At 32.9% G+C, this 27,897-nt stretch overlaps 1 protein-coding gene across 1 annotated transcript; it reads right to left on the bottom strand.

Annotated features, from left to right (window-relative positions):
- Nucleotides 1-786: 786 nt before the first annotated feature.
- On the bottom strand, nucleotides 787-24,471 carry LOC124368816 (protein CDV3 homolog). The gene is made up of 5 exons (XM_046826216.1): nucleotides 24,138-24,471; nucleotides 14,105-14,339; nucleotides 9,788-9,910; nucleotides 6,936-7,047; nucleotides 787-2,353 (listed from the first exon to the last, which is right to left on the bottom strand). The coding sequence occupies exons 1-5, from the start codon at nucleotides 24,324-24,326 to the stop codon at nucleotides 2,215-2,217; spliced, it is 798 nt and encodes a 265-aa protein (XP_046682172.1). The 5' UTR covers nucleotides 24,327-24,471; the 3' UTR covers nucleotides 787-2,214.
- Nucleotides 24,472-27,897: the final 3,426 nt, after the last annotated feature.

Here is a 27,897-nt window from a genome sequence, read left to right as displayed (position 1 = left end):
GTTGGGGCAGAGAAGTAGAAAGTGACCGACTACTCATGGAAATGTCTGGGCTGCAATTTACAATATCGTCAACTATTCAGAATCACTATTATGACTTGATCTGTAACTAACACCACTACTATTCCGATTCAAAGGCACAATCATAATATGTAATGATTTCAGCTAAAATTATTTTAGATCACGCTCATTACACCTTATATGACTCATTCCAACAATTTAAAAAACCACACGATATAGATAAAACACAGGTTACTACTCTAAAGACTTATTTGCAACTGATCAAGGTGGGTTATGAGACCAGACTAAGTGATAACAGTGAAACTTGGTGGAAGATAATTTCCTGTAAGAAATGCAAAATGGTATCTGCCACATTTGACAACTCTAAACGCTAATTGGCGTTTTCAGCAGCATACGTGTTAAACACACAGACAACACAACAATTCAATGTGCCTATCAATTCAAACTTGCGCACAGGCTATTAGCCCATGCTCTCTTTTTTCCACAATAGCCTATCGATGTTGTTTATCTACTCTCTACTGTGTTTTATTATAATATGCATAAACTGCACTCTTTTGCCATCAGAGAACAGTCTATTTCTTTGTAAAATGTACGGATGAGTGTCTGTTTTAAGATTATTTTAGTTGGAAAATACATTTTTGATTTGATTTAGTACCAAAAGGTTAGGAACATTGCTAACAATGAGGAATATTAATATAAAATGTCAATAAATATAACACACAATATTCCCAATGCTCATTAATATAAAAAGGAGAATATAACAATCACTGAACACAAGGCAAAGTATTTATTGTAAGGAAATAAGGGAACAAAATTGACAGTTTTATTCTATATAATTTTGTATATCACACATACATTTGTAAATAATTTTGTGCATATTTCAAATACAAACATGTTTTATGAAGGCTATCAACATCCACAGACCTGACAATAGTCCACATTTCTACAGAAACCATTATATACAAATAAATCTTAAACTTTAACAAATAAAATGTTTAATTTGAGAGGAACCGATTCCTTCTCAAACAAATTAACTAGTATTTACAGTTTGGAGATGAGAAGAAAGTAAGCCAAGGAATGTGGGATAGGTGGTGGAACATGTGGAAGAGAGAACTACTCCCACTAGCCTAACTTCAAATCATTTCCCAACTGTATCCTTGTTTACGTACGTATATAAACATCCTCCTAATATAAACTTCAGTTCTGACTAAAAGTTATTTTCAGAATACAAATTAAAAAGAACAATTTTTATTAAAAATTCTAATGGAATCGATTTTATTAAAAAATAAAAAATAAATTCAGAAATGAGTATAGTACACAATAAAATATAAAAATAGCTAAATCTCGTACATATTAACATACAGTATTCAATGAAATAACACAACAATTGTTGGAATAAGGGTTCCCAGTTGTAAATATTAACAATAAAGTAAGCTATAAAGTCCTTTAGAAATCAGAAATCAAACTTAATGAAGCGTGCATTTGTGTAACTTATTTAGAACAAAATTACACACAACATCGGTTATATAAGCCATTATTAACGGTTAAGAAAAATGTTTAGAGAGTTATTAAAGACGTATCAAATAATACTTATTACTGACTTATAAAAGGTTCCTTAAAATATTCATGAGACATTTTTTACGAGAAAAATATTCATAAAAGTATTTTTAACGACATTTCACTAGTAATAAATCAAAGTTATATGTAAAAAAAGCATTTTATAAAGAACTGCTAGCGAAAATATTGCCTTAAAAGTTAGTTATTTCAATACATTATTCACACTGATATCATAAACACATATGTATACTTAGTTCTTGTATATCATTATTATTGCAGGAATATACTTAAAACTGTAATGAACATATAGCCACGGAGAGAAGCTGTATTGAGCAGCAGCAGGCCTCCACACTTGGAAGATCACTGACGAGGAAGAGTCCATTGTTCTTCCGTGTTGGTAACGAAGGCTTAAAGGCAACAGCACAGTTTAACCACCTATTCTGCTATAAAGTTCACTAACAATGAAATAAAAAGAAAATTTCTCTTCAATAGGAACCCTTGTCAACAAGATGATTATAACGTCGTACGAATTAAAACAGTTTTATAACATCAAATGAATCAACAATATGAAGTAAAAGAAATAAATAATAAAAAATAAAAAATGTTGGAACAAATTTATTGTTAAAAAATTCTTATAACTCAGCTTTGATCAGTGAGGGCCCCGAATTTGTTGCCGAGGGAGAGCTTGTTAGGGGTCATGCGAGCTGATGTGTCCATGTATCGTGATGAATGAGATTTGCTTTTTCGAACTTCTTCAAATCCCACCTCATCCCGCTTCCTGTAACATTATTGATAATAAAATATAGCATTTAGAATAAAGAGACAATTAATATATTTTTGGTATTTATTTACAATACCGTGACCATGAAAAATGGACTTTTTTTCATGGGTTGGGCATTTATAGCCAAGTATTATTATCACAGGTGCATATAAACTGGGGGGAAAGTATATTATTGTATTATATTGATGCCTTTCGGGCATTATTGCGTTAAAAATGGAAAATAACCGACAAAATTTTGTCGAACAACACTTGGAGGGTTAAGGATCAGGGGCATCACGTGATCTGGGATTCGACTTTTGCAAGCTCGAGTTAATTTTTTTTTTTCTAAAAGAGCAAGCAGTGCGCAGCACTGCGCAGCGGGCAGGCATCGTTGACAGAATTAACGTACTTGTCAGCATCATTTCAGTAAAATTGCCAGAGATACTGTCAAAAACAGAGTTTTCAAAAAATCGTAACTCCTTTGATTTTCGTTGCCGACGAATTTTTTCTTCACTATTGTTTTCAGGAAAAATTGTAGTTTTTCAGGGGAAAAAAATGAACATACCTTTCCATGGTCACGTTATTGTAAATTGATACCATATTTTTTACTACATTGTGATTTTTATATTTCATGAAATAAAAACACTATTAGTTTATTACTTTAATTTATAGCACTAAGATAAAAATATAACTCAACTATATAATATAAATGTCGATAGATGAGCCATTTTCAATTTACATGCCAGATTTCAGACACATTACATTCATATTTGTAACTTTTAAATTATATTTGTCCATTATTTGAGCAAACTGAACTATATCATACTATAAACCATAATATCTTTACAGTTTTTTTACCTTTCTTTAATTTTAGTGATTTAATAAAATATAGCTTTTTTATGTTTCATTCTAACTTTTTACGTTATTTGGTAGCATTATAAGTGAGTAATAACTGTAATACTTATTTTATAATAGTACTTTTGTAGTAAAAAGAGCGAATAACAATATAAAAGAAAGAAAATGTAATGCTAACACTTTCATTCAATAATATTTGTTCAGGTGTTCACAACATTGGTTATGAGTGTTGATGGGTTTCAAAGTAAACAAGAAATGTAGAAGTGTTTACTGTCAAAATTAAAATAATAGGGATTCTAGTTAACAACAGAAAGAATCATAGTTCATTTTTCCTTATTCCTGGGTGCATGGACAAACTTGAGTACTTTGTGGTATGTCTGAAGTTCATTTTTGTTGAAGGATAATTAGAAAGAATAACAGCATCGTTACAGACATTTCTCATCGTTAAGTGTTACAAAATTTATAAACATGTTTTGAGAACTTGTATTTGCTATCTTTTCAACCCCTCGAGTGCCATATTTTTGACCATGTTGTATCGAGTCTCTGTCAGATTTATTTTTATGATCATTCTAATTATTACTAACTTTGTTAATGGTAATTTCATACAATGTGCAATTAAAATGTAAATTGTGTTCATAAATATTTCTACTAATGCCTGCTATATCAACCATAACAGTTCAACATGAAATAAAGACAAAGCACTGTAATAAGACACACAGTAAAGTACGTTCTTTGTTGATTGCATGTTTTGAAGACTTAACATGTGTTTTGGAGAGATTTGTAGTTAACCATTAGAGTGCAATATAAGTCAAACAGTGATACTTTCAAGTTGTTTCAGTTGAAGCAAACACTGCTGAAGTCACTAGTTGTCATTTTACAGCCGTCAGGCATCACATAACCATGCAGCTACTGGAACACAGGCCCAAGGCAGTTGCATGCCAAAGCAGATTCACCTGCGTTAACGTGAGTGTGACACTGTGGACGTTAATCATGAAACTGTATCTGACCAATGGATCCCTCACAAACGTATAAAACCGACAATATTTTATTTCCAAACAAATATTCTCTTACTACCTAATCTAAAAATAATTTTGTTCGGTTTGTCTCTAAAAATAGATCTTAACAGTTTTCAAATTTTTACCTGTCTGATTGGTGTCCGAAAACAAACTACGATTTAGAAAAGAACTTAGTTACATCCTGGTTCCTTTTTTCAAGCCAGGTGAGAGCTATTTCCGATCTCAATCCATTATCAGAGATAAAATTCCAATAATTTTATTTACCAGACAGTGAAGTACTGAAGACATATTTCACCTTGTTCGGAATGAGTCTCAGGTTGGGTTATATCTACACTTTAGTCACATTACCCGATAGCCTGTAGATTAGCAGATATTTTGTTGTCAATAAGTGTAAATTATAAGTAAACAATTCAACCTTTGATGAGTACCTCGAAGGACTAAGCACACTAGCACAGGCCACAGTGGGTTACTAACAAGAATGGTGATGTTGGTTTCTTTCATCTGGACAGATGACACTACGCAGTGCCGACGAAAGAGCCGACACCGACGTTCTTGTTAATATCCCACTTGTACCCTGTGCTAGTGTGATGTGTCATTGTTATCCTCGTACTTGTGATTTGTGCTCGAGATTTGGATCCTGTGCAGTAACAAGATCTGGACTGGACTCCAAACAGCTTTTGGGTTTATTTGAACCCTTATCTTTCCCTTCTTTACTTTTTTCTGTTCGTTATTTTTGTTTATATTAATACCTCCCCCACCTGACGAAGAGGATAGATTCCAATCCTATTGAAAATTACTGATCAGCATTTTTATAGCATTTAGTTGTAAATGAGAATTCAGTATAATTCAGTGTAATTATTCGTTATACTGTCATTTGACTAACTGTGACAAATGTTTACAAAGTATACAACACAGAACCATTATTATTTGTTGTAGAAATTGTTGGCTATCGTCACTATCTAAATCTCAGGCTAAAAGATATAGTCAATCAGGTGTGTTTAAATATGTATTTTTTTAAATAGTGGAGACATTTTAGTACTTTTTCCTGTAATGCAAGAAAAAAAAACAGTCCATAGTTATTCTAAAAAGTCAATTGTACAAAAGGTTAAAGAAATGTGGTTGCACTTACACAAAATAATATATCCACTTTAAAATATAACTTGATATAATATACAAGAAATTCTATAAAATTTTCTAAGTTTCAACAATTTTAACAAGTTTCTTAACAAATGGCTAATGAACAAATCATATTTTTATGTTATTTATTTTACTAAAGTTCATTAATGTTGACTCTTTTGCTCTTACTGCTGGAAAAAAGTAAGGTTCTTTAACAATTTGATGTATACAGTAAAAAAGAAATGTAATTAAAGAACGATTACATAATTATAATTTTGTTTTTGGACTGAAATTTGCAACAGAATGTAAATATTGGAAATTAAGATATGAACATAATTTAATATTAATCGTCTGAACTAAAAACCAATTTTAGTATTTTAATTGTACCACACAATGTAGGTCACACTTAGTTTGCCAACTGTTTGTTGTCCAGCCTCACACACGAGTAAGGTCATGGACTGTCACCAACTGTTATCCTCTATTATTAGACTTGAAACACTTTGAATACTGGCAGTGAAATGTATTGCTCTTTGTCAAACGCTGACAAATCTTTAGTGATATAGAAACATTTATGACTCGGAACATATATTTAATAACAAAACAGTACTTACATGGCTTGAATATCCTTACTTTCTTCATTGTAGTGATACAAAAATAATTGCATTAAATTAATTATGAAAAGTTTAGTTATAAAAAATTAATTTTTAAAATAATTTTTTAATTTGTTATAAAGCTCTTTATTACCAACAGATTGATCTAAAAACGTATGAAATGTCTACCTTCAGTACCTTTCACCAGACAACTTTAATAGATTTTATAATTTTTAAAATATATTTTAGTTTAAATACGTACAACAGACAACCACACAGGCTAAAAGCTTCTGGGCTGTACAAACTTAAGTAATATGGCAAACATATTGAACTGTGTTACTAACACCTGTATAGAAATCACAGAGTGAGCTCAGATACATTCATTGTAATTTAATTACACTAAATACATCAACTACATTCTAGAACATGTTCCACGTACTGACAGTTTCACTGTGATGTTTCAAAATGTGTGTTAATAATTACAGAGTCTCTTGACTGGAAAAATACCGTATAATAATAGAGATTATTTTCAATTTATAGCTGGTTGTATATAGAGTTTGAAAGGGTTACAAGAGGCCCACGGACGTTCGATGATCCTCTTAACCAGTTATTTCCATTCTAAGTTCGCAACTGAATTAGTGGGGAGGGAGATACATGAGGGAATTAAATATTTTTGTGATGAAACAAGTGTTAAAGTTTATCAGACTTCTCCATCTTGCAGTCATGTTTTTGAACATTTATTTAATTACAATGATCTAATTGATAAATCAAATTGCAGGATTTACAGGTACTTTGATATCTAAATAATAGAGGTATTTTCAACTTGGTTTTAAAGTAACTTTAGATTTCTGGCATCTATTAAAACATTGATTTTACATGTCTATTACATTCCTGTATTCACCACCTCACTGTCATATTTCTCAAATTTCATTTCATATTTTCCATATTTTGTGTGTACAAAAGTTCTGTAACTTTAGTTTCATTCTTAAGCCAATAAAATCTGAGTATCTGAATGACACTTACAATTTACGCCCCCAAGCACCAGTGGGTTCAGCAGAAGTGGCTGCTGACAACGTCGGGAACATAGTTTCACTGTTCACGTCAGGAGCAGTTTTGGGTTTTTGGATTCTTGAACCTGTAAGAATCAACATATTACAATAACAGTGTTCTTTGCTGAAATCAGTGTGAAATTCAAACATTACATACAGCCTCAATTACCTCTACGTAATAAATCAGGTAAATATAACATGAGAAAAAAAATATATTACAATATATGTTGATTGTAAATTAAATTTAAAAGTGCACATAAATGAGATTTCCAAAATAATTTCTAGAGCAGGGGTTCCCAAACTTTTTTGTACCACGCCCCCTCTGGTTATTTGGAGACCCCCCCACGCCCCCCTACACATATCAATAATTGTACGTATGGTGAAAATTTAAACAAGTATTACATGAAAAACGAATATAATAACTGATACAAAATTTAACATTGTAACACAGATACATTTTCAATTTAAGGAAGGTGAAACAATAGGCCTACCTACTTACAAAAACAAAACATAAAATGTAATTTAGTGAGATGGGTGCGCTTGCATGTTCTGGATAAGCTGACAGATCCTGGGTTGAGTTTCAGACAAAGCACAGCGTAGGTCACTTTCGACATCAAGTTTGTTGCGGTACTTGGTTTTGATCGCCACAAGAGTTGAAAACGCTTTTTCGCACATGTATGTTGTTGAAAAAGGCAAGTACATCCGAACAGCTTTCCCTGAAACACTGGGGTAAACTTTTAAGTACTTTAACCAAAATGAGGGCTTGTCCATTTTGTCAAAATCGTATCTTGCAGCAGAGTCATTTTTTATTTCTATTCCCTCCTCTTGCAACTCTTCTGGCAGCAACTGTATGTCCATGTTGAACGGGTCAGTTGATAGTTTGTACAACTCCTCTGAAAAGTTAGGAAAGTACCTGCTGAACTCCGCCTTGAGGTTCTTCAAATGGTCAATTATCAAGTTTTTCAAAAGCGGTCCTTCAAAAACGTCCTCAAAACATACTTCTTCTGAGACTGACACTACTTTGCGGAAACTTGAATAGTTGGTGGGGTTCATTGACACTTTACGTATCCAAAGTTGTAGTTTCTCAACGTACATCTTGATGGCATCCCGATGTGTTACTATATTTGAGTCTGCACCTTGCAGTCTCAAGTTTAGGTTATTTAACGTGTCAAAAAAGTCTGATAAATAGGCCAAAATCACTTGGTTCCAGGGTTTTTTGAACTCTGCACTAAGCTCGTTTTGTTTCTGCTGTGCCAAAAACGTTATCACTTCATCACGGAGTTCAAATAGTCTTCCCAACATATTGCCTTTTGATAGCCATCGTACTTCTGTATGAAATAGCAGCGTTTTGTGATCACTTCCTAAATCTTCACACAGAATTTTAAACAGTCGAGTATTTAATGCACTGTTCTTAACGTAGTTGACTACTTTAATACAAAGCTTTAAAACAGCGTTGACAAATGTCTCAGAAGACGATTAGGCCTCATCGCGTTATTGCTTAATACCTCATAGCAAATAACGCACTGAGGGTGATCAACATTATCTTTAAGCAAGGAAACAAACCCATATTGAATATAATCGTCAATATACTTGCGTTTCTTTGCCGTGTTAATCTTCTCTGATTCAGGTTCACACAGAACTCACAAAACACAAAAACAATTACTCCAATTCAAACGTCGCAGCAATTACAGAACACCCACAATACAGCAAACACGCTGACGATAATTCACGGAAAGCACTGTTGGCACAACGGACTGGCGAACGGACTAGTTACAACGCAAGCACTGAACAAAGTGCAAGGTTATTGACATTGGATTGAAGATGCGGTGGGGGTAGTGGTAGGCGGGCGTGGTAGGGGTGGAGGGACACTCGCACTCACGCCAAGGCCAAATGGAGGTAACGGGTGTTGGGGGTCATGGATGGCGGGAGGGGAGTATTATTATGAGGAAATTATTTTTGTAATTTTTTTTATTTATTTCATTTGGGTGTCACGCCCCCCCCCGGACTTTCTCCACGCCCCCCCAGGGGGCGCGCCCCCCAGTTTGGGAACCGCTGTTCTAGAGTGTCTTTTCTTGTTTGGTTATTGAGAAATATTGTATTGAATGAATATTTAAGGGTGATTTATTTAGAACTTTTTAGTCCCATATGTTTTATGGTTTCATTTAATGGGGCTATTCACCAGTTGTGAGTGACATTCTATAAATCAAAACAAACATTTAAAGATTTGGTAAAATAGATGTATATCCAGACACCTACCCCCTTGGTATATGTGTTGGTCTAAAATAGGAAAATAACATTGTATGTGAAGACTTATTAGTCACATGTCAACATATAAGCATACCTGTACAACAATTTTCATTTTAACGTTTACAAAAAAGTTATAAACAAAAATTATTCATTTTACAAGGAATTATTTTATAGAAACATAATTTCCCTTCCTACTGTTGTATTTGTGATTCAGTTCTGCGTCATAACATTACAAACCATTCAATCAAATGTCATGTTGTTTTGACTTGATAGTTTTATTGTACTTATGCCTATTATTTTTATTCAAATGCTCTATTTTAACACCTCAGTGTACACATAGAGTCTGTGGCTGCTTTAAGAAAGGTATATAGCAAAATTCTAGAGTACATATTCTGCTCTTTTACATTACATTTTTAATTTGCTATGAATAATTAATTTTCTACCTAGAAAAGTCCAAAAAGGTATAGAATTGTTAAAATTTAATTGACATACTTTTAAACATTTCCAAAATTATGTTGGGTTTTAACTAAATGTACGCCATGAAAGTTTATTGGAGGCATGTATATGAAATTGACTTACTTGTAAACGCCATTGGTGGAGGCTGGTTCCGGAGGTTCGGGGGAATGTAGGCACCCCCACTCAAAGTACCTCCACTGCGCAAAGGTACCCTCACTACCTCCTCCTCTTGAGTTCGTTCACCTTCTGAAATGCCATATGTGTTGATTATATAATTGTTAGTTCAATATATAATAGTTATTGTGAAATTGTACATTAAACTACTATAAAAATATTCATAAAAAGAAACTAAAATTTAACATGTTCAAACCATTTTTTTCTCTTTGTTTGGTTTTATAAGTACATAATAATATAATTAGTTTTAAAAATAATATTTTATAATTTAGATAACAAGAACTACGAAGCCACTGTGGCCATCTTTCTCAATTAACTTGCTGAGATAGGTCACAACCATACACATTGCACAGCAATAAACATATGTAATTTGTTTCCCACCTGAGGTAAAGTGACATTTTGAACTGACACAGAACATCAGTACCGATCCAGATGTTTGACTTGTCTGGTACAGTTCAACCATTCACATCTATACTACTCGGAGAAGGCGAATCTTCTGTCTGATTGGCGCTCTAGAATTTCTCGCTCACTCGAGTGTTTGATCACTGAATCCAATCAAAGATTACCTCTTCGGCTTTCTATAGTGTCCGTTTCCATACAAGAACAGAGCCACTCATATATCTATGCAGGGGCTAAGGCAGTGTAGGCACCACCTTGTTGCCATGCCCTTGGCTCCCTTGCGAAAGCTTGGTTGAGCAAAAGGAGTAGATACTCCGTCTAATAAAGCTATTTGAACATTGTTCAGATTCTTCTGACAAACGTAAATGGCACAAGAATATTGAGAATCTTGCTCAATCCGCTCTCTCTCTCTCTCAATACCATCTCAGTCAGTGTATTAGAGGTGTGCCACGCCGCTCCATGCGGACGGTTTCAGCCAACAGTTACGTCGCAAATATCGAATTTGTTTAATTGCAATGTAGCTAAGTTAAAAGACGTACCAATTATTAATCAAGAGATTCCTGGGAGCATATCTCCTCAGCTCCCAAGGATATCAGAGAACAGGAGCCCTCAAATCTAATAGGCTTCTGTAAAAGCCTCAGACTTTGAGGACAAAAATTTGAGTAAGGGAGGCGTAAAGGTGCTTTTAGGACTAAGCGCGGGGACAAACCGTCCTTTTCCCTCAACATAAAAAAAAATTATTAATCAATCAGTGGTTGATATTTTAATGATTTTTAAAAACACGTGAAATCAAAATATATTTGTTACAACATTTATTTGGTTTTGTTTGGGTTCAAAATACTAAACCCAAACAAAACCAAACAAACTACACCAAAAATATTATATACCAAAATATTAATATAGCTTGACTGAGATCAAAAATAAATGTTGGTCCATAATTTTTTTCTACTAAAAAAAGAAAAATAATAAAACACTTTTTTACACTATAGATTAAAATTGCGAATAAATAAAAATTATATAAACATTGTTACAGATTCAAAACATCACGAATAGAAACCCAATTTTCCAACGCAACTATCACGTTGTCGCAACAGTTCCAATGGAACTTGTTGCCTGTTGTTGGAGTTCCGTAACCGTTCCGGTTACAGAGTGTCATGACAAGGCAGTACCAGTTAAACTACCCACTTCAATAGTGTAAGGAACTCAACTCTAGTACAATACTTTCACTGACAATTGTAGGTAGATAATGTTACTGACAATTGTAACGTGACAGGGGTAATGCTGACAGTGGCAGAGGAATGAAAGGGGCAACTGGGACGCTAGCACTGTCAAGAGGCAGAACATGTGCACGCAATGGTCTTCTGAACTAACTAAACTAATCCCCCTAACACATCACACCACATGCATTTGAATGATTTATTTCCTGTGTAATTAGTACAATCCATGATACAACCTATACTTCTACTTCAATTTCTTTAACAATATTCAAATATTTTATTTAGGAACGACAGTAAAGGCTCATGGTGGAAAATGAAACAAGGGTGTCAGATAGTGAAGGATATTCAACAATTTGATAAATTACCACACCACATAATTTTAAGAAACACATTATGCCACTGCATGTAATTATTTATAAAAAAGACAGTGAAATGTAAACACAGTTTATTTACTTATACCATTAAATAAAACTGTAATTAAAATAATTTCACATAAATTAACTTTGAAATACATTTTAGAAGAAAGAGGGAATAACTCTAAGTGTGAAATTTATACACTAATTTTGTATATCACAAAATAAAACTGTAATTTAAATAATTACATCAAAACTAATTTTGATAAACTCATTTACTAGTTAGTTACTGTTAATGTACCATTAATTGAAAAGTTCAGACACAAGAAGGAGCCAAGAACTACTTTTTGGCTTATTTAACCAACATCCACTATTATGTTTAATCAAGATACTGAATTGGTTATTCCACTAACTTTATCATTGTTTATAAACATATTGATTCAACAAACTTTATCATTTATCAACATATTGACTCAACAAACTTTGTCATTTATCATTGTTTATCAACTTAGATCATCTTGTACAAATATAGAAACTTCTTCAAACCCTAAATTGATGCAGCAAAAAGAATTCAAAAATAATTTTGTCTGTTTTAAGCTCTAGAACTAATAACTTTAGTGTGTAAAATATAAACAAGAGCTTTTAAAAGGGTAATAAAAATTGTGCATAACATAACAAGTTTTACATCTGTAATAAAAGTGGTATTTCAGAATGTTAGTAGTATTTATGCTGATTAAAACTGAAATTCTTTTGGTAATATAAGACACATCCTTCTTGAAACTGTCCTAACAGATTTTGGTATCGCAGTGCTTATATGAAAGTTTATATTTTTAGTTATGATACCCAGGTTGTATTTTAAATTACCAGGAACTATTAAAAAACCATAAGGATATTTTTTATTTTATTCCAATTTGCTGTCTGCCAGTACTGTTTATAACTTCAGACTATGTATAATAGATTTTGATTTTCATAACCCTCTAACTGACAAAACATAGCATACAAGTAACATACAAGCCATGTATATTCTGCATATAACAATAAATCTTATATGCTATTTAAATAACTACATGAAGTACACCTTCCTATAGCTATCTGAGACTTCATAATTTTCTCAAAGCATATACCGGGTGAGTTTTTTAAAGTGATCCAATAGCTAACTTTTTAATTACACAACTTAGCACCACACTTTAAATTTGGAACTTGCTCAATTTTAAGTTTCACTCAGGAATACACTTTCAAATTTTTTGAAGAAGGCCGCCATTTTCCAATATGGCAGCCAACTTTAAAATCTTTTATGGAACACCCTGTATTTTATGTTGTTTTTAGATTCTACTCTACAAAAATCCGAAAACTTTCGGACTGATGATGAAAACTTCCAGTCCACGTAGCTCCTGAACCATTAGAGATATAGAAAAACTCTGAAAAGAAAAAATGCCTTATTTTGTAGAGTAGAATCTAAAAACAACATAAAATACAGGGTGTTCCATAAAAGATTTTAAAGTTGGCTGCCATATTGGAAAATGGCGGCCTTCTTCAAAAAATTTGAAAGTGTATTCCTGAGTGAAACTTAAAATTGAGCAAGTTCCAAATTTAAAGTGTGGTGCTAATTCGTGTAATTAAAAAGTTAGCTATTGGATCACTTTAAAAAACTCACCCGGTATATATATGTGTGTGTGTGTGTGTGTGCAGAATGTGTCCGATCACACAAGCATTGCTCACGGGAAGTTTTAGTTAACTCAGGAAATCTGAAGAAATTCGGAAGAAGAAAACTTGGATAATACAAAAATCATTACACAAAATACAAATATAAAATTTAAAAAATAGAAAGGCAACTGTAGGACTGACCGATAGAAGTGACTACTTCTTATAACGGGCTGTTATATATTGAAAAAGTATGTTTGCCGATTATGAAATGTGTTTTGGGGGGGAGAGGAGTTAAAAGATTTTAAATGTAAAGACCCATTAAATGACACCTCATGTTAAAGGCCTTGATAAATGAAGAAGAACAGTGGAAACTAGAGTTTTCTATCTCAACCCAGTACACCAAACCATTTGGTTGTCATACTGTATGGAAGTAGTGAAAGAATGGTAAAGATGCAGGTTCCACTGAAGAAAGCTAAATTCAAAGAACTACACTTTTACAATTATTGAGACAAGGAACAATTAAGATATTAACTTATCTCAACTATACTTATCTGTACAAAACTAATCCCTTTTTGTAACCACGAAATCTCATTATAAGTTGAGAATTATATTTTAATGTCTATTATCTATATTTTAATTACCTAATAACTTACCACCATTAGTGGAATCATCTTGAGTTTGGGGTTGTGCCACTACCTTCCATGGGCCTGACGTTACTTTCCGCCGGGGTACCATTTCTCCAGCTTCATTCTCTTCCATACCTCCTTCTTCATCCCCATCAAGCTCACTTTCTGCCTCATTGTTCTCTTGTTCATTTAGTGTTATATTTTGTATTTTAAGACCAGTATAGTCTTTCTTTTCTTCCTCAAAATCCTTCCATTCATCTTCCTAAAAATCATTTAAGGAAATTACTGTAATAATTTGGTTTCATTTGTATATATCATAAACTTAACAAAGATTTAATTGAAACCGAACATATGTTTAATTAGACATTGTGGTTGATAGGAAATGATATTCAAATCAATGTTAGATATTATAAAAGGTATGAAATAATATGTACTATTTGCAAACAAGGATTGTATGCCATTTTTCTTAGCGATATTTCAACAGGCCAGTCAGTCATTGTACACACATAAAAATGTAAAATTAAAAAACAATAGCACAATTCTGTTTTTTTTTTTTTTTTTTTTTTAGATTTTTATTAGGGTATATATCAGTAATGTAAAACTAAGTTCAGAGCACTGAAAAAACCTATGCTCGCTATGCAGTGCGATGTAAAAAGCTTGAAATTTCAAACTTATTTTTAGTTTCTGGGTAATCACACCTAAATATTAAATTCAACTAAAAAAGTTATTATCTTTTCCTTAAGTACACATATTATAATGTGGAACTAACTGTGATTCCATTAGTGAAAAATATAGTTAAAGCTCGAATACTTCTTCCATAACATTGAAAACTTAGGTTTTAAACATCTTTTGAGCAAAATATTGGCTGCTATACTCATCCTAAGGAAAGTTATGAAAAATGAAGTTGTAGTGCAGTTAGTTAGCTTTAATTTAGTACAAATAAAACAGGTAGACATAATAGTTGGCTCATTATTTAATAAAAGGAAATTTGGCAAACTGATTTTTTTGAGAACTGGCATCTCAAACAGTTTTGCAATACACAAGGCACACAATGAAACACTATGCAGATTTATACAGGGGCTGCCAGGAAAGTATCCAATATTCAACGATTACTCCTAATTTACAGTCCGCACTTTTTAGTACAAACTGTCCCAGTTACCTTTCAAGCAACTTTCAATTTATGTCTGAAATAAGTGAACGAAGTACAAGGAGGGGTACGTGCTAATTATCTATTCCAATTCATCGAACAACTACCTTTAGTAAGTCGTTTACAGTTTCTGCCTGTCGATTGTGGAATGCTTTACCTGTGAACATCAGAGCTATCGATAAGCGCGCTCGCTTTGGGGCAGAGGTCAGGGCCTTGATGCTGGGGGCTCAGGGGGTATAGTGCTTGGCGGCTTTGGAATGTGGTACTTAGGGCAATTGAATGCAAGTTGAATGAATGCGAGTGTGCCTTGTATAGTGTAAATATGTATAAAGTTACATTAATTATAGATGTTTGATTTTTTTTTAAACTAAGATTCATTTAACCCTTATAACGTCAGTATATCTTTTCACGACTTCCAGCAAACGGCACAAAATAAAAAAATAAAAAAAATTTAAATGTGTAAAGTTCATTTTTATTTTTACTTTCTATAATTATGGTAAGTATAAAAAAGTAAAAATTTTAAAATTATCTTGTACGTACATATATTTATGGGACATTATATTGTAGATATAAATAAAGTCAAATAAAAGGCACACAACATTTTATTAGCTAAACTATAAACATTAGCAGACAATTATATAAATATAATTAAAATAAATTATATATAATAAAATTAAAAATAAATAAAAACCATATAAACAGAAAACACGACGAAGGAAACCGACTCAGCGATGGTTAGACACGCACTACCTGAAGCAAACTGCAAACAAAAGCGCGCACGCTGTACGGCGTCTGTGCCGTGTGGCGGGGAGAGTGTCTAGACACCGCGTCTATTGTTTCAAACAATGTAACGCGACAGCTATATTTTGACGCTTGACATAGGTCAATAACCCACACACATGGTTGACGCATACCGTTAGTGACATTGATCGGATTTAAAAGGAACTTAAATTTGCTATAGACGCAGTTTTGTGTCGATGCACCGTACCGCGTCTTTGCCGTTTGGAGATAGTTTGTCTATGCGCCATACGGCATCTGTGACGTTATAAGGGTTAATATATAATGTAAATAAATAGATTTATTATTTAAATAGACTATATTATTTTATATTTAGTTTTATATATATATATATATATATATATATATATATATATGTTAGTTTAATTTTTTATGAGGTTAAGTGGTAGAGAGGACTTATAGTCCTAACTTCACTTCTAATAAACACATTTTTCTTTTCATTTAATTTCACACACATCTCTGCATCTTCTTGTTTGTACTGAGAATTGTTCTCATTAATACCTTTAATAAGTCAGCTATCAATCAGGGTTCAGTGCATATATGTCTCAAGACTGTCTTTAACTAAGTTTAACTTTTTTTCCCTGAACAAAAACGCAACTAGGGGTAAAAATTGTTTGAATTATGTGTATATTTTCAATCATTGTTTGAATGTTTCTTTAGGAACAACTTTTTCATTCCCCTACTCGGGTCATGATGGGATATTGGTTAACCCTTTTAGCACCAAGAGCCTATATATAGGCTCAACCTCTTAAGTCATAAAACGCCAAGAGCCTATATATAGGCTTGGACAAGTTCGGACAATAAGCGCTAAGAGCCTTTATTTAGGCTCTTAACATTTTCATGCAGTACACAAACATTTATTAACTAATATCAATAAAATTAGTACTGATTATTACATTTTCTGTAATAGCAACTAGCACTACATAGACATTCATATAATATTCAAACAAAATAACAATACACACTAAAATTTTTTATCTAATGACACATGCCTTTCTATGGCAAAAGTCAGTTTTGTACTTTGTTTACTAATAAATATATAAATTGTTAGTATTATTTTACCAAATATTCACAGGTCTTTCTCAATTAAATATATTACACTATATTACAGAGGTTTGTTGAGTAAATATTTTTTCAGGCATTTATTGAGCTCTTAATTTACACACAAAAAATGGAAAAAGTATCTAACTTTTAAAGGTATACGATGTTAAAAGATCAACATTTCATAAATTCCATTACATGTCATTGTTCTACTATTAATAACGGAAAAAATGAGTGAAAATGGTCACGAATGGTCAAAATCATTAGTTTATCATAAAATTTAGCGAAATGAGAATGATTTATATCTACATGTGTTATAATTAGTAAAATGGCCCTGGCACTACTGCAACATACCCCGACGGGACGAATCGCACCAGTAACTCTGGCGTTATGTGATGCAACCTGCCCAATATGCTTGGTGCTAAAAGGGTTAAGACATTCTTAAATAGTACCTGTGTTGACTCAAGAGATGTATCCTGGTGTAATAATCAGAGCAAACTGATATTGCCTAAAAAGAATTTTGAACCTCTTTCCTTATTGTTGGCTTCGTACGAATGGTCATCTTTGTTAAGCGAGTGTAGCAATAAAAGTTCTGTATCACTATTTGCTATGATTTTTTATGTCATAAAAAATAGTTTAAATCATTTCAAGGTTATTGCTAACATAAATGAAAAAAGAACAGGAAATAAAAACAGATACAACCTGAATTGGTAAACTGCTGAACTAGCCATGAATAAAGAAAGACTGCTATTCTTGGATGGAGTAATTAAACATACAAGTAATAAAAAAAATACAAATTTAAAAATTATGTTTAGTAAATTAAAATGTGAATACAAAAATGCTGTAATTCAGGCTAAATGTGCTAAAACGAACTGCCTGGGATTTGGTAAAACATAAAACACAGCAAATAACAAACAAGAGATTTGTAGTATTGAACCTGATATTTTTAAAACATGTTTTCTTTAATCTGACAAAGATATAAAAAAGAAAGTTGACAATCCCAGCTCAGGTTTTAATTTTCTTAACTTTATGGTTAAACTATTATTAATAATACAGTTAATTTTAAATGGGCCATATTAACACCAAATGATATTATAAATGGTGTCAAGGGAATGAGTAATTCTGATAGTCAATGTATACAGTATGTCCAACAATTTACTGAAACGTATTGTTGGTGTGGCTGAACCTTTCACAGTGTCCATAAATGATCTGCTTCAGGATGGTATTTTCCCAGAGCAACTAAAAATCACAAGAGTATGTCCAATTTTTTAAAGTGGTCCTAAGGACCAACCTCAAAGCTACAGGCCAGTTTCTGTGATTCCTGTTTTAGGTAAACTAATTGAAATATTGGTTTACAAACAAATTACATCTTTTCTGGAAATTTTTAACCTTTTAAATCTTTTACAGTATGGTTTTAGAAAGGACAGATTAACTTTTAATCCTTTGCATCAGCTTATTAGACAGGTATACTCATCTTTTGAGGACAAGGACTTTGCTCAGGCTACATTCTGTGACTTGAGCAAGGCCTTTGGTTGTGTCAATAATAAAATTGTCATCACTAAATTAAAATTTTATGGGATGAATCTAAATTTTTTTAATCATATCTCATTAATCGTAGACAATTAGTAAATGTCAATGGTAAGTGGTTGGAGGAAACTAACGTGGAGTGAGGAAATATTATTACTGCAGAAGGCTATTAGAGCTCTTAAAAAATGTGAGCCTAGAGAACATTTTAAACCACACTTCAAGGACTTCTGATTCCAAACTGTTAAATATAAATATATGATTTAGTTATCTATATACATAAAAACCCAAGTTTACTTAAATTGAAACATGAAATTCATAGCCATAACATGTGTGATAAAAATGATGCTGAAATTGGACAATGTCAGTTAAGCAAAACCCGTAACAGCCATGTTGTGGTATCTTTGAAGGTTTATAATTTTGTTGAAAGACAAATTAGCTCATAACCGTTTGACAGATTTAAAAATAATTTATATTCCTGGCTGTTGGATAATCCATTTTATAGCTTAAGATAAATTTTTTCAAAATTAAAAATATGGACTTTAATGATTATTGTGTTTTTGTATTCTGTTACAATCACTGTTGTGCTGTATAAGCGTAATTATTCTTAGTTTTAAGATTTTGATGTGGCTGTAATAATGAGCTGTATTTATGACTTGTCAATGATGTACATTTTTGTGGCAAATAAAAATGATGAAATGAAAATATGTTTTGTTTTTGGGATATGCCTATATATCACTTGGATGTTCATATCTGGCATGGCATATTGCATAAAAAAATATCCACCTCTTATCAATTCCAAAACAACCACCAAAAATAACCTACCTCAGCAAACCCATAATACAATATTCAACAACCCTAACACCAAAAACAGTACAGTAAACCTAATGCTAACTGAAGAAAATCTCCAACACTCATTACTAAAAGAACCCCATCATTACAAAATTAAAAAAAAAAAAAACCAGAAACAAAACTAGACCCCCAAATTAGAGTTAACAGTTAAAACATCTTCTACATGAAAAACTACCAGTGATACATGGTAAGATCCAAAGTGCTACACTATCTCCCACTTAAAAAAACAAATGTTGGAACTATTAACCCTTTGAGTTTCACGGCCTTTTACTATATAGTATGCATAAAATACGAACGAAAATGCCTGATTTTGCAAGGGTCTGGTAAAGAATTCATAAACAAATTATTTATCTGTATAATGTCTTTTTTTTCTTTTTTTTTTTCTTTTTTTATAAATACATATAATACATTGATTAGTTATGTAACGTTTTTATACCAATAAAAAAAACATTAACAAAAACTTTATGAGCAAAAACATTTTGTTTTTCATTTTGACACAACGTAGTGTTATTGAAATATTTGACTTTTTCACTTTCAGTTATGCTATCTTATACTCCATTTAATTCTTTACCAAAAGACATATAAACACTTGTTTTATACTTATAAATAAAGTTTGCAAAATAAATATGAAAATATGAACCGCTACAAAACTAGAAAATTTCTAACCTAACCTAACACTCTGTGTATTGTCTACACTGCTATTGCTTAAATCTAAGGCCTGCAATACTAGGTCTTCATTGCCAGCAATGTTTTTATGACTCATTGTTTATAAATATCACTGAACAAACACAAAAAAAACATAAAAACTATACAAATGTATTTAGTAAAGTACTAGCTGGTTATGATCACCGTAACTCACGGTCAAGTCATTGTTCTACTTACACACAGACTAGAACAACATACACAAACAAAATAATATCAAGAAACTAACACTACAAACCCATTTACACTTTAAAACTTTTAATATTTACAATCATTTGTGAAATAAACACCAGCGCAAACAAAACATGTGATGGCTCGTTCCTGTAGCTGTTAATTCTAAACTCCACTGCGCGCTCTCTTTACAACCGCCATAAAAATCAGAATCTACCCAGAATGCAACAAAACCTTCATCAAAGTTACATTGAAGCCCTTAAAATGCGTATGTATAGTCATTGAGCCAATTTAGATAAATACTATATAAAATATAAGTGTTACTGCAGAAGTCGCAAATAGCGATTCTGGCATTTCTTGCGTACGAGGTCTGTCCAAAAAGTATCCAACCGCCGACCAGTAGGCGGCCGCGGCGTAACCGACCGGCTTGAACCAGTTATTGGAGGGGAGGGGTGAGCCTACTCCTTCCCATATTAGGCATTGAAAATGATTCGGTCACTCAGTGAGTCACAGCGCTCTGTTCCGTACAGTACTGCCATGTGTGTGCATCGCATTTCAATATGACTGAATGTGTTGAGCAGCGCATTTGCATTAAATTTTGCCAAAAACTTAGCCATTCACCATCAGAGACGATTACTATGATACGGAAAGTTTATGGTGACGTGTCTATGGGTGAAACACAAATAAAAGAGTGGTTTAGGCGGTTTAAAAATGGCCGCATATCAGCGGAGAGTGATGACCAATGTGGCAGGCCTTCAACGTCCAGAAATGCTGAAAATGTTGAACGTGTTCGTGCAGCAACTAATGAAAACCGTCGATTGACTGTCCGAGAGCTGGAAGAAGATTTACGAATACCAAAATCGTAAGTTTGTAACATTTTACACGAAGATTTAAAAATGAACCGTGTAAAAATGAACCGTGTTTCAGCAAAACTTGTTCCTCGGCTGCTGACAGAAGACCAAAAGAACTGTCGACTTGAAATCGCACAGGACAATCTGGATTTGATAAAAAGTGACCCAGGGCAATTTTAAAAAGTTATTACTGGTGATGAGTCATGGGTTTATGGCTACGACCCTGAAACAAAGGCTCAATCTTCACAGTGGAAAACTCGCGAAGAGCAACGGCCAAAAAAAGCAAGACAAAGTCAAAGCAATGTCAAGACAATGCTGACAGTTTTTTTTTACCAGGATGGCGTTGTTCATCACGAATATGCTCGAAGAGGCCAGACAGTGAATAAGGAGTATTATCTTGAGGTCCTAAGGTGGCTACGAGATGCAGTGCGAAGACAACGACCTGAACTGTGGGCAAGCCGTGACTAGATCCTGCATCACGACAACTCGCCAACTCATTCCTCAAATCTTATTCAGCGTTTTTTGGTCAAACACAACTTCAACCAACTACGACAGCCTCCCTACAGTCCTGACATAAATCCTTGTGACTTCTGGCTATTTCAGAAATTAAAAATTCCTTTGAAAGGAAGATTTGACGATGTTGAACAAATAAAACAAAATGCGACGAAGGACCTGCTAGCCATTCCGCAAAATGAATTTAAGGAGTCTTTCCGGAAGTGGGAGGAGCGTTGGAATAAGGTAGTGGCTTGTGGAGGGGAGTACTATGAAGGGGACCAGATTGCCTTTGCCGCCGAGTAACGTCAGTTCATGCTAGTCATCAAGGTCGGATACTTTTTGGACACCTCGTATAATGCAGGATCGCAAATAGCAATGCTCCGGCACTCAAAGGGTTAATACCTTACATGGCTGAAGAAAATCTAAACAAAAGTAAAATAACAGAAAAAAACCTTATAACATTTCATAATAAAACCTTATCACCTGGTTAAACACCAGACAGAAATCTCTCAGGGAAAGCTAAATGAAGTAAAATTATTTCATTGGAATGCCAAATCTCTAAAATCAAAATGGCCACAATTAATTAACACTTTTAATTAAAATAATGTACATATTGTACATTATGTGTAATGTACATATCCAGGACCCCTGGCTGAATGAAAATGACAATCTTTATGATAACGACTATAAAGTAGTTAAAGTATGTAGGAGCAACAACTATGGTGGCATAGCCTTTATAGTTCACCATATCAATATCATTCACTGAAATATACTCATATAATAACAATCTAATACAAGTATTAGCAATTAAGATTAACAATTATGTCCATCCATTACAAATATATAACATATATTCCACTGATAAAAAAATAGCCCCCAAATTTTGGGAAGACCACACATTTTACAATGATATGGGTCACACCATCTTGAGTGGAGATTTAAATGCACACCACCCTCATTGGTATGACAAAGTATGAAATAAAAGAGGTAATGACTTTAACGCATATTCCAACTCGTCATTTATTTTGTTGAATAATAATAATCATACAACACTACCTACATTATCTATAAGCTGCAATAAAACCTTGACGTGTGGGCTGCATTGCTCACGTTATGATCTGTATCAACAAATCATCTGATACTTTGCCATTCGATGCAGTTAATTATTGTGAAACTTGGACAGATTTGAGACAGCAAACAAAATGGGAAAAATTTGAAAAAATGGCCAATCTTTGAAAACATTTTGTCAGCCAAAATGTCACCTGAACAAGTTCAACGATATGGTTATATAAAAATTGTATCTTAATAAGAGCACTTTCCTTAATTAACAAATTTTTGGCTTTCAGAAAAAACTCTGATGTCCAATGTCCATCTCGTCTCCATTCGGTTAATTTCTCATTGTCCAATTTAACACTATGAAAACATGTCCTGGATTTCATGTCAGAAAATATGGTCACCGCAGCCACAGAAAACATCAAGGCTAAATGACCACATCATAGAAAAAGAAAAAAAAAATACTGCCCATCTGTAATAACGCAAGTACAATGGCGATGTGCATGTTTTATTTGTGTCACAAGGTATCAGACACATTTATTCTTCAAAGTAGTAAAAAGTAAGTAAATTTTACACTGTTTCGTTTGTTACATTATATATTGACGTATAGCCTACAGAGTTTTTATTCATCATTAAATTATTACTTTTTAAGGTATAAAAATTGCTGAACTATATTGTAATTTGAAATACCTATGACATAATTTGGTTTCAATAGTTATATCAAGGATTCATTACTCATGAATATCGATGATATGATAATTATGAATATCGATAATTCAATTGTTGGACGCTTATTAAACTGCAGCCTTTAATTCCAAAATTTGCTTCAACTGGCTCACACCGCTAGATAGAACTGCATAGCATATTTGATATCTTTTGTTGCCTTATGACTCTTATTAATTTTGTAATTTTACGAAAGTAATTATTTGAAATTAGGTCAGTTCACCCAATACCAAAATGCTCAGAATTAGGATACCAAACATAATATTTAATTAAGATTTAAATAGGCCTACTGAATATTTACTCTAATAAAGCTTATTTAATTGTTTACTCTAAAAGTATTTTGTAATAAATTACTTGATTATGTTACTTTTAGTTGCATTTAGGGTGAAAAATATCTGAACAGTTTGACTCTTAACCAAAAAATTATGTGCACTAAATGGTTGTAGGCCTATATTAGGTTTATGTTCAAAATAATAATACTTTTGTTCCTAAGAGCATTAAAGTCTAAGAATTTTGTTATAATTTGACTTAGATGAGATTTAGTAAATAAGGTCTAAATCTAGTAAAAACAAAGAATAGTTAAAAACGTCAGCATATGATTGCATAAAGTGGCTCACATTTTTCCAATATGACCTAACCCTACTCTGTTACAACGTAATCACCCATTTTTATACTATAACTTTAGTATTAAATAATCGAATACCTGAATTAGAGTCCCGTTTTCTTCGCCGTCTTGACCTGCAGTACTTTGTAGAGTTTTATCCTTTTTGGTCTTTTCTGTCTTTTTACCCGTTTCCTCTAGCTTCTTGGCGATTTCATCTGCAGTGGCAAACTTCTTTCCTTTGGACTTTTTCTTGTCTTTCTTAGCAAAAAAATCATCTAGATCAGCCATTTCAAATAAATATGGTGTGTATATAAATTTTAAAACTATTCAATCAAGAAATTTCAATAGCATTTATTCTAAAAATCCACATGTATTGTACAGCCACACCACCCGTAAACCCGCTAGGCAGGCTCTAGACTAGAAGGAGACGTCATGGTTGACTCAGAGAAATCTGAAATCAGTTGCGAGCAAAGACAACACATTTGTAATGTGTGATACTTCAAGATGTTAAGAAAAATAAGTACTACGTACTTTGACATTTACATTTCTAAATTTAGTCTTAAATTTACTTCAATTAACATGAAGTTTGCTATTTAAGCTATATGTAGCTGGATTTTATTTCTAAAACTTAGAATACAGTTTTATAGATATTTTAGGGCTCTACTATAATTATTGAGATCTTGCATAGTTTAGTAAGTAACGATAAAAGCAGGGTGATCAGATTCTTTCTCACATTACAAATTCTAAACGAATACTTTGCAATGCACAAAACTTCCTAAAGCATGAAGGATGTTTTTTTTTATTTTCCTTGTTTAACAATATTGTTAGGTACCTTTTAAAATTCGTTCAGTAATGACTTAAAACACACAATTCTTACTGTTGTAAGCAGGTTAACCCAAAACGAATGATGTGAATCATGAACACAACGTTATTCACAACGGGTTCCAAAATCGCGGAGTACTTTTAAATCATAACTAAATCTACAATAAACATTGGTTTAGTAACTGCACAGTGCAGTGTATAGGCGAATTTGCTTTTAGCATGGTTTCCTAGAACAGAGAGATGTTCTGATCAACTAAAAAACTCTGAATTGCGCTTGAGATTGTAGGGGTATCCTGAGATTTACGCTCAACGTAGTTTACAAATTCCTCTCTGGCTTTTAAAATTCCCAATGTAAAACTTGAACCCCACAGAAATCTGATATTTTCCATCAATATACGCTGCTTTGATGGCCATTACAGCGTAAAATTTTGATTGTTTACAATCTTCAGTCATTTTTTCTTTAAAAACTTCACCATATAATATTACGAGTATAATCTCATTTTGAGTATTAGATGAAGTATAGCCTGTATTTTTACATCTATCCAAGTAACTCTTTAGCTTCTTTATCACCATAGACAATTTTCAAATTTCAAAAGTCAAAGAGAACTCCCTTATCTCTTTTCTTCCCTTTCAGTGGCAAATTAAGAGTTCCACAATATATGATACAATAAATAATTGATAATAATATTTGTTGGTTTTGTTCAATCATCTTCTGGTGACTACTGTGCAACTTTACGTCAACTGGAACATTGTCAAAAACGCTTTTACTGCAGCTGTTGAAGTTTTGTAGTAGTAACTGCTGACATATTTTTTACAGTATTCATGTATATCTTTAAACTTCATGTGGGACCTTACCATAAATGACCCTAAAACTCCTTTAAACGTACTATTACCAGGAGGAAAAGAAACACAGTGCATACGTAAAGCACCCTTAAAACGGCTTGAGAACACTAACCAAGGAGTATATTGATCTGACCAACGGCGGTTAAATGTTCTTTTCAGGTGGCTACCATCAGAACCAAAATAGTAATTTGATGGTGGGACCCAGTGATTTGTAAGCAATTCCTTCTTTTTCCTGATGGCAACTTAAGGACATAACCAACATAACGACCAATGTCATTTTGATTTTTGATTTGAGCCATTCTACTCTTCAATTGTTTTAGATGTATTAGGAAGACCTACGTCTAAAAGTGAAGAATTAAGAATACTAAACCCTTGTTCCATAACATAAACAGATCCTATGGTCCGGTTAGTTTAGTTCCAGGTCCATCACCATCAATGCGTCTACTTCCACTACTGACATCAAGATCCCTTTTCCATATAAAATGTTTTCTGCCTGAAAATAATAGAAATTGTCATACTATACAAAAAATTACAAAACGCTGTTAACCAACAACCATTGGTAGTTAAAAAACACTTCGTAAACATCAACGTTTCAACTAAAATACTGATCAACTAACGGCGGACGGCTCAGTTTATATAGTGGCTAGACTGAGGGGAAAGATTCCCTTTTCTGTCATTGGCTGCCGCCTGTAGACTCTTCTAGAGCCCCCTAGAGAACTCTCCCTCTCTTGAATCCCACTAACTGGCTGACATAAATGTGTCTACCAATCAGTAGGTGGCTCTAGATCAGTGTTGAGAGATATACGATACCGACAATTAATCCTATTTGTAGTATTAAATTAAAAATACATTTGGCTTATCGAGAATATATACGAGACATTGAGTATTGCATTAATGTAGACTCTAAGTTTTTCTGGAGTTCTATGGAGTCCAGACGCTCTTCTTCTAATTTAGATTCGGGCTCTTTCGAAATTAAATTCAAAGACAAAGTCGTTCCAACTAAACTCGTTTCCGATTCGTTTGCAGACTTTAGTTTTCTCGGTTAACTCCGGATGTAAACCCTTGAATATGAGTACTGAAAACTTATGTAGGGAAAACAATCGAGGGGTTTTGTTTACAGTTCTAGATGTGTTAGCAGCGTTAAAAATTTAAATCAAAGAAATCTTCTGGACCTGATTGTATTCCTACATATATACTAAAGGGTTGGGGTTGTGCTGAGGTACTATGTGATCCTTTTTGCTATTTTTTCAATCTGTCTTTAACAACCTGTAAGGACCTAACTTAGCCCTATTACTATTCCTAATACGGTAGTTTAACACATTGACTGTGGCAGACACATGTGGCACAGAGTTGGAGTGAGAGAGTGCTCATGATTACTAAGTATAGAGCCACAGTAAAATTTTAAAATAATCCTCACTCATATCATAAAAGAAAATAATAATTATAATCCAATGTACTTATACAACTAAGATAAATGAACAAAGTTCAATATAAGTATAACAAAATATAGAAAGCTATCTGTCATACATTGTATAATGAAAATGTAATGTTAAACATTTCAATCACAACAACATATTACAGTTGTCAGCACTGTTAAAAATAAACCTTAAAATTTTAAATGAAAATATTACAAAAAATGTATAAATAAGACAGTAGCTTTATATATAAAATCATAGTGTCTGAAATAAACATATTTTAATTCAATACCTAACTGTACCTTATTACAGTAAATTCTTATCATAATAAAACAACAATAATGTTAATTTTAATATCAAATGCCTGTGTTATGTTATGAACCACTTGTTTAGTCTTACGTTTAGGATGTTTTTTTCGAAAGGAATGCCTCCAACCTTCATCTTCTTGATAGGCAGTATAATTGCAGTATTTGTGTAACTTTATGGTCTTCCTCTCTTTTTCATAATATGTAATATAGGTATTTCCAGAACTGAAACATTAGCTGCTGATTCTTTGATGTTTGGCTGTTCTTATACAATATCACTGTTGTCAAGCTGCTCTACAACTTCCCAGTGATGCACCTGGTCTGCAAGTCCATTCTGATTTATCTAGAAAAGAGTACATGCGGCTCAGTTCGGAACGGTTCTGATTTCAATTATCTTACGAATTAATGAGTCGTTTTATATCCGAACATATCTGCAAAACATAGAAATTATATCGAATTAATTATATTAATATT

This window comes from Homalodisca vitripennis, chromosome X (assembly GCF_021130785.1).
Source record: "Homalodisca vitripennis isolate AUS2020 chromosome X, UT_GWSS_2.1, whole genome shotgun sequence".
Taxonomy (NCBI): Eukaryota; Metazoa; Arthropoda; class Insecta; order Hemiptera; family Cicadellidae; genus Homalodisca; species Homalodisca vitripennis.
This window is presented reverse-complemented; position numbering and strand designations above follow the sequence as displayed.

Excerpts from the sequence above, each read along its gene's own strand:
- LOC124368816 (XM_046826216.1), bottom strand. The coding sequence starts at position 24,326 with ATGGCTGATCTAGATGATTTTTTTGCTAAGAAAGACAAGAAAAAGTCC. Across the intron at positions 9,911-14,104 it reads AGATGATTCCACTAATGGTG|AAGGTGAACGAACTCAAGAG; the intron begins GTAAGTTATTAG and ends ATGGCATTTCAG. Across the intron at positions 7,048-9,787 it reads TCCACCAATGGCGTTTACAA|GTTCAAGAATCCAAAAACCC; the intron begins GTAAGTCAATTT and ends TGATTCTTACAG.